The sequence below is a fragment of the Trachurus japonicus genome, chromosome 10, assembly GCF_045865225.1.
Source record: "Trachurus japonicus isolate A0001 chromosome 10, Traja_1.0".
Lineage (NCBI taxonomy): Eukaryota > Metazoa > Chordata > Actinopteri > Carangiformes > Carangidae > Trachurus > Trachurus japonicus.
Genome location: NC_140916.1, coordinates 27,439,435 through 27,452,077, shown reverse-complemented (window position 1 = coordinate 27,452,077; position 12,643 = coordinate 27,439,435). Strand labels below are relative to the sequence as shown.

At 39.9% G+C, this 12,643-nt stretch overlaps 1 protein-coding gene across 8 annotated transcripts in view; it reads left to right on the top strand.

The window, feature by feature from the left end:
- Positions 1 to 12,643, top strand: part of aff2 (AF4/FMR2 family, member 2) — a 141,439-nt gene that overhangs the window by 37,447 nt on the left and 91,349 nt on the right. For all 8 annotated transcript variants that reach the window (XM_085788513.1, XM_085788511.1, XM_085788512.1 and 5 more), the window contains exon 2: positions 5,915 to 6,035. In XM_085788513.1, coding sequence (XP_085644639.1) covers positions 5,915 to 6,035 — 121 coding nt within the window. The remainder of the gene's footprint in view (positions 1 to 5,914; positions 6,036 to 12,643) is intronic.

Below are 12,643 nucleotides of genomic sequence, written 5' to 3'. Positions count from 1 at the left end.
TGACAAGTTTGAATGTCTGCTGTGAAAAAGGCCCGTGGGAATTTTCACAGCACAAGGTGTTAACGTGCTCACCTCATGCAGATTAGTGAATCTTCTGCATGTTGTTAACCCATCACTGTCCAGTATGCTTCAAATAAATCTAAAAAAAGTACTTTTTTTTGTTACAGAACAACATTTTGAATACATTTTATTACAATATGATTCACATATTTGCCACAGTTGAAACAAATGCTTTTCATCCTATGAGGAAGAGTATGATCTAAGCTAGAAGTGTAAAACACCACAGCACGGTGTACTGTATATCAAATGTAGAAAAGCTGATTGCAAATGACTAAAACGTACAGGCGGCTTTGCTTAAAATGCCTTGATGGATTCAGATGAGTTAAAATATATTTCCAAGCGGTTGCCTTGAACTGTTCTGACAGTAATTCCCATAAGACACAAATGCAGCATGAGTCCACAAAGTCAGGCTCCAGTAGATTTTCAATGAAGCAGCTCCAGAAACTCTCTTGATGACATATGCAGGCTGAAGCCTTTCTTCCCACTGACGACAGAACATAGAAACTTCAACATGTTCAACTCAATCCACTGACCGGCCTCAACATCTGGCTGCAGATGTGCGGTGTGCCGGAAACAGCTTTCACTTTTTCCTGGACTCAAGTGTGACTGTTCTACATCTACATTTTCACAATAATGAATGAATGGATACAACAAAGAAAAACCAAATATCTCACTTTTAGCACAGCTTCCCTGCACATGTTACCATTAGGACATAAGCTGTGGTGTGAAGCAAAACCTCTCAGTTACACTTTTTAATTTAAAATATCCTGTTGCCACTTAAAGCTGTTATAGTTAATTTTCCCCACAGTAAACCCAGTGATTAACCTTCATCCATTAGGGAATAGAGGCTGTACATCCACTGGACAGCTGCCAGAGCCTGCTGAGCTGCAGGTTCACTGCCTTGCTAAAGGGCACGCAGCAGCAGCAGCAGCAGCAGCAGCAGCAGTTGGTGAAGAGTGGAGAGCGCAAAGCTGAAACACTTTGCAGTGAAAGTGAACGAGAGGATGATGAGGCTGTGTTAGAGACACTGGTGTGTGTGTGTGTGTGTGTGTGTGTGTGTGTGTGTTTAGTTATCAGGGGAGCACAGCATAGCTTTGCTGAGATTAAATTCCCAGAGCTTACTCTGGCTATCAGCATTACTTCAGGACACACACATACACAAACGCACACTAACATCCGCACCGAAGGAAAGCAGAGTGGTAGGAAAAGGAAGCTGCCATCACTACATTTTCATTCATGGAAAATATCAACATCAACAGTATGCCCACTGCTGATACCACTGCTGCTATTAATCCCCACCTATCCATCCGTCTGTCCATCTTTCTTTATTTCTTTTGAAAAGGAAGTGAGTGTTTTACTATTTTCAGCAGAGCAGAGTAACCGACGTCATCAACATTGCGTTGACGTCACCAAATGTGTTTTCAATAATCTTCTGACTGTATTCATGATTAATGACAGTGAAATCAAAACCCTATTTAATGTAGCTACCAGTAGAAAATACTCATAAGAAGATTGGATGGTAAGATCAACAATCCAAGTTGTTGTCGGTTCATTTTTGCATGATTGATTCTTTTGACTTATTGAGCAATTATTGCAGCTCTAGATATTGCAAACAATCATATCTGTCCATACAGATATTTCACAAATCAAATGACCAGCACTGACATTGTTAGAGTGAGTCAAGAATGTGTAACCTCAGGAAAACACACAGGCTGCTACCACAGCTGGAAGAATAAACACAGTTAGATTTCTTAATGATCTACTATTTTTAGTTATTCCTTAAATGAGCGATTTGTAAATTGTGCTTTTATTACATAACAAGTGTTTGCATTTACAGTTTTTACTTATTAGTCTTGCCTAGAGCTTCAACAAGATGAGGTTCTCTAAGAAACACTGCTTCATCAGGGCAGACTGGACACGACAGTGACTCAGAAAGTGATAAAACAGTCCAAATGGTTAGGATGCTAACTTCAGTACAAAAAAGATGATAGAAATAGAGGCACAAGGAAGATGAACATTTGTGTTGCTTCACACCTCTGAAGACAGCTAGGCTGATGAGAAAAGGAAAGTTTGATGCTGAACACTGACTATGTACAGTAGTAATAACAAAACTTGCCTGCAAAAAGTTCAAAAATTAATTATTACATTGAGTATAATCAACTTCAGCATTATGTTGTAACTGTTTTCATGTGCATGTCTAGAGTGGAAATGCAAAGATTTTCCTGAAATACAGAAAAAATATTTCTAAATTCAAAATCACTGTAAGCAAATTAACAATGACATCCTCGACATCCATCCACTGAGACTGTGCTCCACCGAATAGATTAAAAAATTACATCAGATGAAAACCTCAGATCTGTGTGGGAGGAGACTGTGACAATCCACAAATTCAACATGAAACAAACATAAATGCTGTATTTCCATAATTGTTTCTACATTTCTGTTTTACACCATGCTACGATTGACTGCTGCTTATTTGATTTCATCATTTCATTGAGACCTGTCCTTATGCAGTGGATTAATGGCACCTCACTGGAGAATCAGCTCCACCCACAGCTTAACTCAACCAATTTGCATAAATTTGATCATTCTTTTGATGATTTTGTAAAATTCAGGTTAAAACATCCACTTTATTAGGATGGAAGTCTACTTGCTGTGTTAACCAGTTTCGTATAACCTTAAAAAACCTTGATTTGGATTTGTGACTTTTCTTTTACACCATTCTGTTTCAGCCTGTCGGCGCAGGTAGCTGTAAAGTTTCTTGCTGACCGAGCTGACCACAGCACTATGGTTCCAAAACCTGTAAAGACTAAGAGTTCAGTGAAGTGTAAAAGGATCTGGAGGCAGTCTAACCTGTGTGTGACAGATAGTGCTGCACTCTGTTCCTGCAACAAGCAGGGAAATAAATCCTGGATGTGTTAATTACCTCCTCTGACCTGATTCCCTTCATGTGAATGTCTATTGTGTGACAGACGAGACGGTGATATCTGGCATGGGATTGCAGCACTCTGTGTGTGTGTGCATGTGTGTCCTGGATACGTGTGTGTTTGCGCGTGTCATAGTGACAGCTCTGTCAGTTATCTCTCTGCACTGACAGGCAATGCACACATCAACCAGCAGTCCCAGCACATGCAATGATCACATCTACGTACACTACGTACACACACATACACACACCTAACCTGTCAGTCATTTTGTCTGGTATTCCCTCCGCTCTCTTGTTTTTCGCCCCTCCTCTCTTTCTACTCTACGTTCTTCTCCCCATCCCTCAACCCTGTCTTTCATCATTCTGTTATTTTTTTTCCTTTTTAAGAAACTGTCTGTTGCCCTGAAACTGTGTCTTTTCTTCCTCCCCTGGGTCTGTGTGATTTTTTTCTCTCTCTTTTCTGTCGTTGCCTCTCCACTCTCTCTCTCCCTCCCACTCACATCTTGCTGATAGATTAAATGTTGGAAGAGAAGTCTGGTAGGGAAAAAGAGAGAGTCTCTTTTAATTGTGTTGATCGCTAATTACCCGGCCTGTCTCATCTCTCGGCAGTGGATGTGGTAAAACACGATGCCCTTCCCTGGGTCAGCAGGCCACAGCTTCATGCATAACTAGACTCACACCCACACACACACACACACACTCACAGTCACACACACACTATGCACATATTACTTTGTACTTCGTATATTCGAGTTTGTCTGCCAGTTTGTAGATTTCCCGGTAAAAGCTGGTGACTGAGGAAGAGTAAGATAAATTGGTAACTATCCAGTAAAAATGTTTTTTGCAAAGAAAAATAAAATGCATGGTTATGTTAGAGAATTACTCTAAAAACCAGGGGTCCACAGCACTCTCTCCCTTCCTCACAGGCCACTCTCCCTTATTTCCAGCCATTACTATCATTGTTTACTGTCAGCTGTCTCATATTTTAAATGCCACAACAAACAATCCTGCCTCAAATCCACAAGCAATAATTCAGGCTATCAAGACACCACAGTTCATAACAGGACTGTAGAAGATTAAAAGCAAATTTTATTGGGAACCATCCAGTGACATCGTGACAGGACATAAATGCATCTGGCCTTTGTAGCGTTCTGTGGTTCAGTGGGTACAGCATGTCATAAACACTGTGTGGACGAGGAGTTCAATTCCCAGTGGGCTCACCTACGTTAAAAATGAACGCACTCATGAATGAAAGTACCCGTCTAATGGCATATTACATCACATAAGCCTCATAGAAATAGGAAAAATTGTACAGAGTTGTCTATGAGCTCTGGCTGATATTGTATTTGTGGTAACACTGCTTTAATTGACTTAGATCCTTATGTTCTTTATTTACTTTAATTTCATCTATTGCTTCTGGTTTGATTTTGTTGTTCCAAATGTGTTAAATGTGTGTATGCATATCTTAGCATAGACTGGAAGTAGGGGGGGCAGCTAGCCTAGCTCTTACAAAAATGTCCACCAACACCTCTGAAACTCAACAAGTCGTATTTCCCTATCCACACGTGAAATTTTTAGGTTTTAGGTTGAGTCATGCACATGAACTATATTATATCTAGATAAAAAGTTATGTGTCAAATAAGATGCTTGTTACACATTATGGAGTCTCTTGTAAATGAGACCCTGGTTCTCAATGAGATTTTACCTGTATAAATAAAGGTTAATAAAATAAATAAAAAAATAACATTGTTTTGAAATAACAATAGCATTTGACTCCTGCAAAGAGATAAAATGGCACAATAAAACTGTCCGTATTGTACAGTAGAGGAGACATGGAAATGTCACTTTTTGAAGGTTCTTTAACATATGGATGTTTGTCTTGCCTTTTGGCCCCCAAAATGTGAGAACTGACAAAAAAATCTGTAATTTGCAGACTCCCTAAGGTTGAAATCCATGTGGTTTTATGAGCTGTTCCCTGGGTTGTCTGGCAATGATGTAACTAGTTTTCTAATTAGCATAATACCACCCCTACCTGGTACCAGTAGAAGAGGCAGGGCGGGGCAAGCAGTGGGTCATTTGCATTTAAAGGGACAGGCACTGCAGCTGTTCTGAACAGGGCTGTTCTGAACGGATGAAAAAAGTGCTGTGATCCTTGGGGTATTTTGCATGTCACAGACATCTCTTTAAGACACCTGGGAACTATTTTAATTTGTGGAAAAAGGGCATAATATGTCTCCTTTAAAATTTTGTTGACTGCTTGTAAGAAGAAGTCACAAGTAGCATGCATTTAAAAGGAATTTTTATAGGATTTTTCTAAAATGACTCCTCTAATTTATTCAAAGTAAAGGACGATTGAATAAAATAAACCCAATGTTGAGCTGATTCAAAGAGACTTGTAGTGAAAGCGGCAGTACAAACATTGAGCTACAGTATTTACATTTAATAAGGACAGGAATAACTCAGTATATTAGTTTGAGTAGAAGAATAAGGCAGTGCAAGTAATAGTGACTAAACAATACCATAACCAAAGAGGTTTGATTAAACTTGAATAAACTGTAGCTTTCCGTTTTAACAACTTTGGCATTTTTAGCATTCTTATGTTTCCCTTTGTTAAATTCTTGTTTTTAGAGAAATATCTTTTCTTGCTGTCACTTTGAAACTAAAGATTCAGTTTTTCTTTTTTTTTTCTTTCCCCCTTGTTTACGTGTAGCCTAATACATTTTTTAGACAGTGCTGTGACATCTACTTTCCTTTACTAGCTACCCGGCCAGTCTAATCACACCTCAGGAGAAGAATCTCAGTCAATGCTCGATGCAGTTAAAAAAAATGACTTGTTAGCTCATTAAAAACCAGTGGGTTTCTTCTGTGGCAGGATCCGTGTCTGCCTCAGCAGGGGATGCTAACAAGAATTTCTCTTTGTGTTTGCAGTCATCTGGAGTCGGAGCGCAGCGCCCTGAAGAGGAGAGAGTGGGAGAGGAGGAATCAGGAGGTCCAGCAGGATGAAGACCTGTTCTCAACTGGATTCAACCTGTTTGGAGAACCATACAAAGTAAGAGCTACTGTATGTCACACAGTTCATCATTTGATAAATAATTATTTAAAAGTGATATAAAACTTGTTTTCTCTCCCAGAGTTAGATGAGATGATTCATACGTACCACTCAGGGTTGAGCGTTGAGCTAGCTCGAGTTTACACAGGGTTTAGCTCAGGCATTGGCAACTCAGGTGGTTGCAGGTTTTTGTTCCAACCAAAGTCTTATCAATCAACTGTCTGAAGACTGTGCTGCTGCTTGGTTGGAACGAAAACCTGCAGCCACACCGGCCCTTTGTGGAATGAGTTAGCCTACCCAGTGTAAAATGAATGACTGTAAACTTATACAAAGTTATAACTCCACCTAAATCCAAATAAACAGTACGTTTTACTTAAATTTTTGTGTACAGATAATAAATGTGACACAACAGTCTAGACAGTGACAATTAGAGAGATTTTCTTTTGAGACACTCAGGCTAACATTAACCTTCATTCTCAACCAGTCCATGAGATCATAAATGTATTTTTCAAAACATTTCTTAAAAGCTCATTAAACCAAAGCAGCAGTGACAAATGAATTTACCAGTTTCACACATGCAAAGTAGCCTAAAAGGTAGGCTAACTGTTCATCTGCTCATGGCTGACAGAAGCCTGTAAACTCACAGGCACTGTTTGAAACATCCACTCACTCACTAAGTGAATTTGATGTATGGATAAGAAGATGTTCACAACAGTGACCAGGCTGGGCTATCATGTATTGCTGCCTATCTCTCTTCTAAACAAAGGTACTCTATTACAGTGCTGCTAAACTCATCTCGCTAAGAGGATGGCTGCTAACGTATCTAGCTACAAGCTAATGGGGATCATGATACTCCCACTAGACTAGCCTATTCTGCCTCACTGTGCAGCAGCTCATCTCCTCCTTGCCCAGACTAGAGTAACAGGATTTCAAAAGATTATTGAAACGCCCGTCTGGATCATATTTTGAAAACAACAGTCCTACTGAGCAGTAAGAACCCATAAAAATGGTACGTAGCCTATACACAAATAAAAAAAATACACAACAGCCTACATGAAAGATGGGTAGTAGGCCTAATTAGTAAATATTGGATGTCTTGTAATCTTGTATTGAATTTATTTTAGTGCACTTTGCCTCAAATGTGATGGAGATGCTCTGTTTATTCATGCAATAGAGAGAAAGAGAGAGAGAGTAATTACTAATCTATCTACTGGCTAATTATGGAGCAGTCAAACATCTGAGTAGTGTCCGAAATATATCTGTTGCTTATCCCTCGGTGAGTCAGTGTGAGAAAGTGAGTTGAGTGGACAAGCTGACAATCTGAACATAACTACACTTTTTTATACACTTCTTTACACTGAGTGCTGCTTTCTCCACACAGAGTGCTCTCTCTTTGCTGTTTAGGAGACAGTTTTATATTTTGCTGTTAAGTTTTGACTGATCTCTGCTAGAGGAGAACAGAAGTGGATGTACCTGACACCAGAATTTCATTCGAGTAAATGGAGTGAATTTATGACATCTTAATCAGTGAGGACGGACCACTCCCCTCTCATGCTGCCACACTGAGTGATTAAGACCCATATGAAACAATTTTACCCCATGCAAGCAATCAGTTGAAAGGAATTGTTATTGCTAAGCAACAAATACTTTTATGCCTCCAGCTGTGGCCAGGGGACATTATATTTTGGGGCTGTACGTCCTACCCATTCTCACAAATTCATTATATCAGAAATGTCTGGAGGTAATTTCTTCAGATTTGGCACAAATGTTCACTTGACTGGTTGTCAGGTCAAAACACTTTTCAGGCTACAACTCAAGAATTCAGACACTAGTGTTTCACATTTTTCAGATACTGAAATAGTGACACTTATCTTGGTAAGATACTACTGTAGATTTTCACTCCTCACTATATAAATGAGCATGTTGTTGTACTGTGTGTAGTACAACCACAAGGCGGCTGTTTGGTAGTGTATTTCACTTTAATGCTGTTTTTGTGGGTGATACTGCTAATGATGGCTTATGGATCATTAGCCTATTGTAACCTTTTATTCCCTCATGATCTCCTGTGAGACCTACAGTATAACATGAGGTCCCGCTCTGTTCTGCTCTGAGGTAGATCAGATGCCATCACTTCGCTTCTCCTTAAGCTGAATGTGAACTAGTCATGCATGAAGCCCACGGCCACTCTCCTGCCCCATGTGTATAAAATTGATTTTGGTTTGTTAACTCTCATTTGCTGCTGCCGGACACTTCAACACTTGGTTATGCCGCCAAGTGTATCGACCTTGAGACGCGCTGGCTTTGAATTTTGACAGGCTGTGTTTAACTGCTGCTGCGTCTGAATGCAGAGGACACAAGGGCTTCTCACTAAGACGCAGCTCAAGGTTTGGAGGGGGGGGGGGGGGGTTGTGGGGTGGGGTGACGGCAGTACATGAGAGGTTGTTCTGATAAATCCTTGGTGCCTCCACACTCCAACTAATTGTTTCCAACTAATTAATGGTGCTGAGGTGAGGTCAAGAGGTGCGTGTGTGTGAGGAGAGAGCAAGGATGACTGTGGGCGGCGGGGCTGTGTTAGGGGTGATCACTGCTGCTATTTTAATGATGCTGGAGAGAATGATGCATTGTTATATTAAATCCAAATAGGAAAATTGCATCTAATTTGTTTCCATTTTTGTAAGTACTGGAAGAACGAACAACATCTTTTCTTCATAGTGTTTTTCATCAAGTAGGAGACAGGTTACAGGTTCGAGCAGAGCTCATTTCCTTTAAGTTTTGCAATGAAACAGTCTCCACTAAAGCTTTCTTTAGATCTTAATTGTTTTTTCCTCCTGTAACAACTTCTCCTGTTTGCTTGTTGCTGTATGCCTCAGATCAAAGATTACCCAACAACCAAGAATCTGTTGAAGCACTCAGTTTAGTTAATACTTAGAAATAATTTCAGCTGTGAGGGCATCTGATGATAAAAGGCCAGAAGACCCCCCCATGATCCTACAGTAGATTCACCAGAATATAACAGGTTTATTTTAGAGCTGAATAACATTAACTTAAGTCTCTCAATATGGATTCTTCTCTACCTTATATCCAAACAAGAATGTCTTTAGATATATCTGCAGGTCCTATGCTTTGCACTTTTTGTGTTGATCCTTAGGAAGATATTTGTAGTTTTAAGAACCAAAAACCATCTCAATGTAGTTTTACATCTCGTCTCTCAGGCTTCTCTGTGGCTCTGTGCCCCTCTTCCGATTGGCAAACTATTCTCTGAGTCATCAAATGAAAACCAGCAGATCTCAGATAAACACTGAGAGGAACCAAATCCCCCAAGGTTGGATGGTGGGACAGAAATCTCACTTCATACAATATGCGGGGTAGGGGTAAGGTTAGGAAAAGATATAGTTTTGGCGGATAAACTGATTAGTTTCTGCAGCACATTATTACCTTCACATTGGGCACAGTAAATCTTGTGGTGCCCAATTGCCAAGTGTGGAAGCAGTTCCTATGGATACTAGCTGATTCAATCCCATCATGCCTTCATTTGAGGGGACCAAAGTGTTCTGCTCTCATCTTTTACAATCATGAATTTCACAAGGGAACTATAATTGAAGATAAAACTGATACATGTGACTACCTCATTCACATGTTTACATCATCTTCCAGCTCTTTCTATCTAATCTCTTCCCTCCATAGACTTCCACAGTTTATCTTGTGTTGCTGCTAAACCTGACAAATGGCTTTGGCACACCTTGCCACTTTCCTCTACTGATTTATTCGCCACACTAACATTTTAATTTTTTTTTTTTCTTTTTGAAGGTGTTTCTTTTCTCCATTGAATTGAGTGGATTTACCGGAGCCAATACACCCTCACTGCACTTCCTTTGTGTCAAAGTGCTGACTGAACTTACAGAAATGCTCCTTTACAGATCTTTATCAGCCCCTCTTCATTATCACACAGGATTTATAGAACTTTTATCCTTTACCCGCACTCTTCTCTTCGTCTTATACTTTTTTTCTTTTTTCTTTTTTTTTTGCATTTTGTCCCCCATCAATTTCCGTCCCTCTGTACCTGTGCATTTATCATGTGTCCGTCATTCTGTCTGTCTTTCGGTCTCGCTCTCCATACTGTTCATTTTCTCTGTCAGCTATTAGCTAATCCCTCTTCTAATCCTGTTAAAGAGCGTTATGCTGTTAGCAGCTATTTGGGATGATCTATTCACAGACACACTAACATACACACACACTCACACACACACATAGGTATTCATCCTCTCCTTCTCCTCTGTTTTCCATTTTGCCTCTCTGTAAATGTGTTTTCTGTTCCTCTTCAGCCACCGGATCTTTTATTCATGAGCCTGAGATGGAGAAGAGATGGGCTAATTTATTCACAGCTAACTTTGGCTTGCCACGGTGTGTAGTGTTTGTGTATGTGCGTGCGCACACAAAAAATTACATCTGTTAAGATTATTTGAATGCAGCTCTCTCCTTTCTTGTATGAATCTTTTGTAAATAAGACTTGATTCTTTGCACTGTTTCATTTTTTGGGTACTTTCATGGTTTTCCTGCTTTATTAGAGTGTAAAAATGAAGGATGCAGAGAAATGAGGAGAGACATGGTGGAGGAGATGAACGTTGCCTCCAGTCACATAGATCTGAGTTGAGGTGTTTGTGGCACACGGAGCTGTGAGGATTCGTCATGTTAAACCCAGGCCAACCTGTGATTTGTAACCATGGCAGAGATGTGCAGTCGGTGGGTGTTCTTACCGCACAAGACCAGTCGAAGAAAAAGTTCAACCATATTTCATCCAACACTTTGTTTCTTCCTCCTCCAGGCTACGAGGGGAGCAGGTTGCAGTGGAAATTATCAAATAGTTCTTTGAAATACATCAGGTGAAAATATTAATAGTCATATCTGGATATTGATTTAGTTAGTTATTAAAGTAAAAGTTATGCCTCAGCTACTAGATAATCCTGGAAAAGCAGAACCCTCTACGGAACTGTTGGTCAACAGTTGGTGTTAAATCAGTCCGTCAGTCCTTCACTGTGGTCCAGACTGAATGATCTCATCTAATGGATCGAGTCATTACATGTTGCACATTTGGGTACAGACGAGTTTTCTTATGGCACCAAAACAAGGCCTACATTTAAATTTGACCATTATTTTGATTTATGATCAGATACCTAAAACTAATGATATTCCCATCAGCTTCGACTGTGCTGTGTTTTTATTGCTGTTTTCATGCTAATATATGCCGAGCTTAAATGGTAAACATGGGGAACGTGCTCAACAGGTTCTTATTAACATTGTTGCTGTGAGCTTCTTAACATGCTGGTATTAGACTTTAGCTCTAAGCGCTGCTGTGCCTCTAAGTGCCTGGAAGTGCTGCCTCTCAGGTCCTGAACACAACTGGCATTAAAATGTGTCTCCAGATGCGTCACAAGTGACCACTCCTGATCTGATCCCACTTCACTGCTCCATATGCAAATAAACACCTACATCGTTCTTTTAAAGACCAAATGTGTGTGTTGTTTTATGCCAGACCAGCAAGACAGCTAGAAGGGGGGAGGGAGAGAGAGTGAGAGACATAGAAAGAGAGTGGGGCTACAAGTTACATTAATACCTGGTTGTGAGAGTTGTTGGCATTACTTAAGATGCTTGATCTTTTGTCCCTATAATTTAACTTTATATAGACTCATCAATTATGAATCAATCCAGAAATAATTGGTAGATTATAATTAATACTGGCTTCCATACAATAGTGGCACCTCAGTGCTCCAGCAGCCACAATACAGCAGTTATCTTCAAATGATATTTACATTGCCTTCACTTGGAAGCAGACATGTCCAACACACACACACACACACACACACAAGAAGACCTCCTCATGGATCGTTGTCAGTATTATTTGGTTATAGACAGAAGCTATTTGCCGTGGACAGACAGAACACACCCAGACACAGTCACAGGGCCGTTGCTAGTATTTCTGGGCCCTCTGAAAGAATACTAAAATGGGCCCCTGCCCCCTGACTTTTCCACTTTTTTTTCTTAGACTACGTATGTATTATCATGTTTTATTAGCTTTGTTTTGATGCTAATGCAGCATTACAATGAGTATTAGTCAGGGTCTTATGCAGAATAATTCAGTCATAAAGATTAGACTACCGGGGTATTTTGTGGCCCCTACTGGGCGCTGGGCCCCTAGAATTATCATCACCTTTCTCCCCTATACAACAGCCCTGGACACAGATATACATACTTGTGCCTTCTGGAGAAGTCAGGGATAAAGGATATATGGTTCACATTCATTAACTGATATGTGTTTCTTTGATCTGCAAGATATGAATGTTTTTTTTTCTTTCCTTCTGATCACAGCCAAATAAATACAGTTTGACAATTGATCCTGACAGTCTCACATAGATCTGCATGATTGGTGTCAAATCCCACTACGGTCATCGTTGGGATTATTCATTACCAGTGCATATAACTCTTTGAGAAACATTACCTAAGATTAGTTAATCTCCTCCTCCCTATGAAGATAAATTCATTATTCATGAATTCATTAACCTCTCCAAATACAGGCAATTTCACCCTGTCATGAAAATTAGATAGATTAGAAA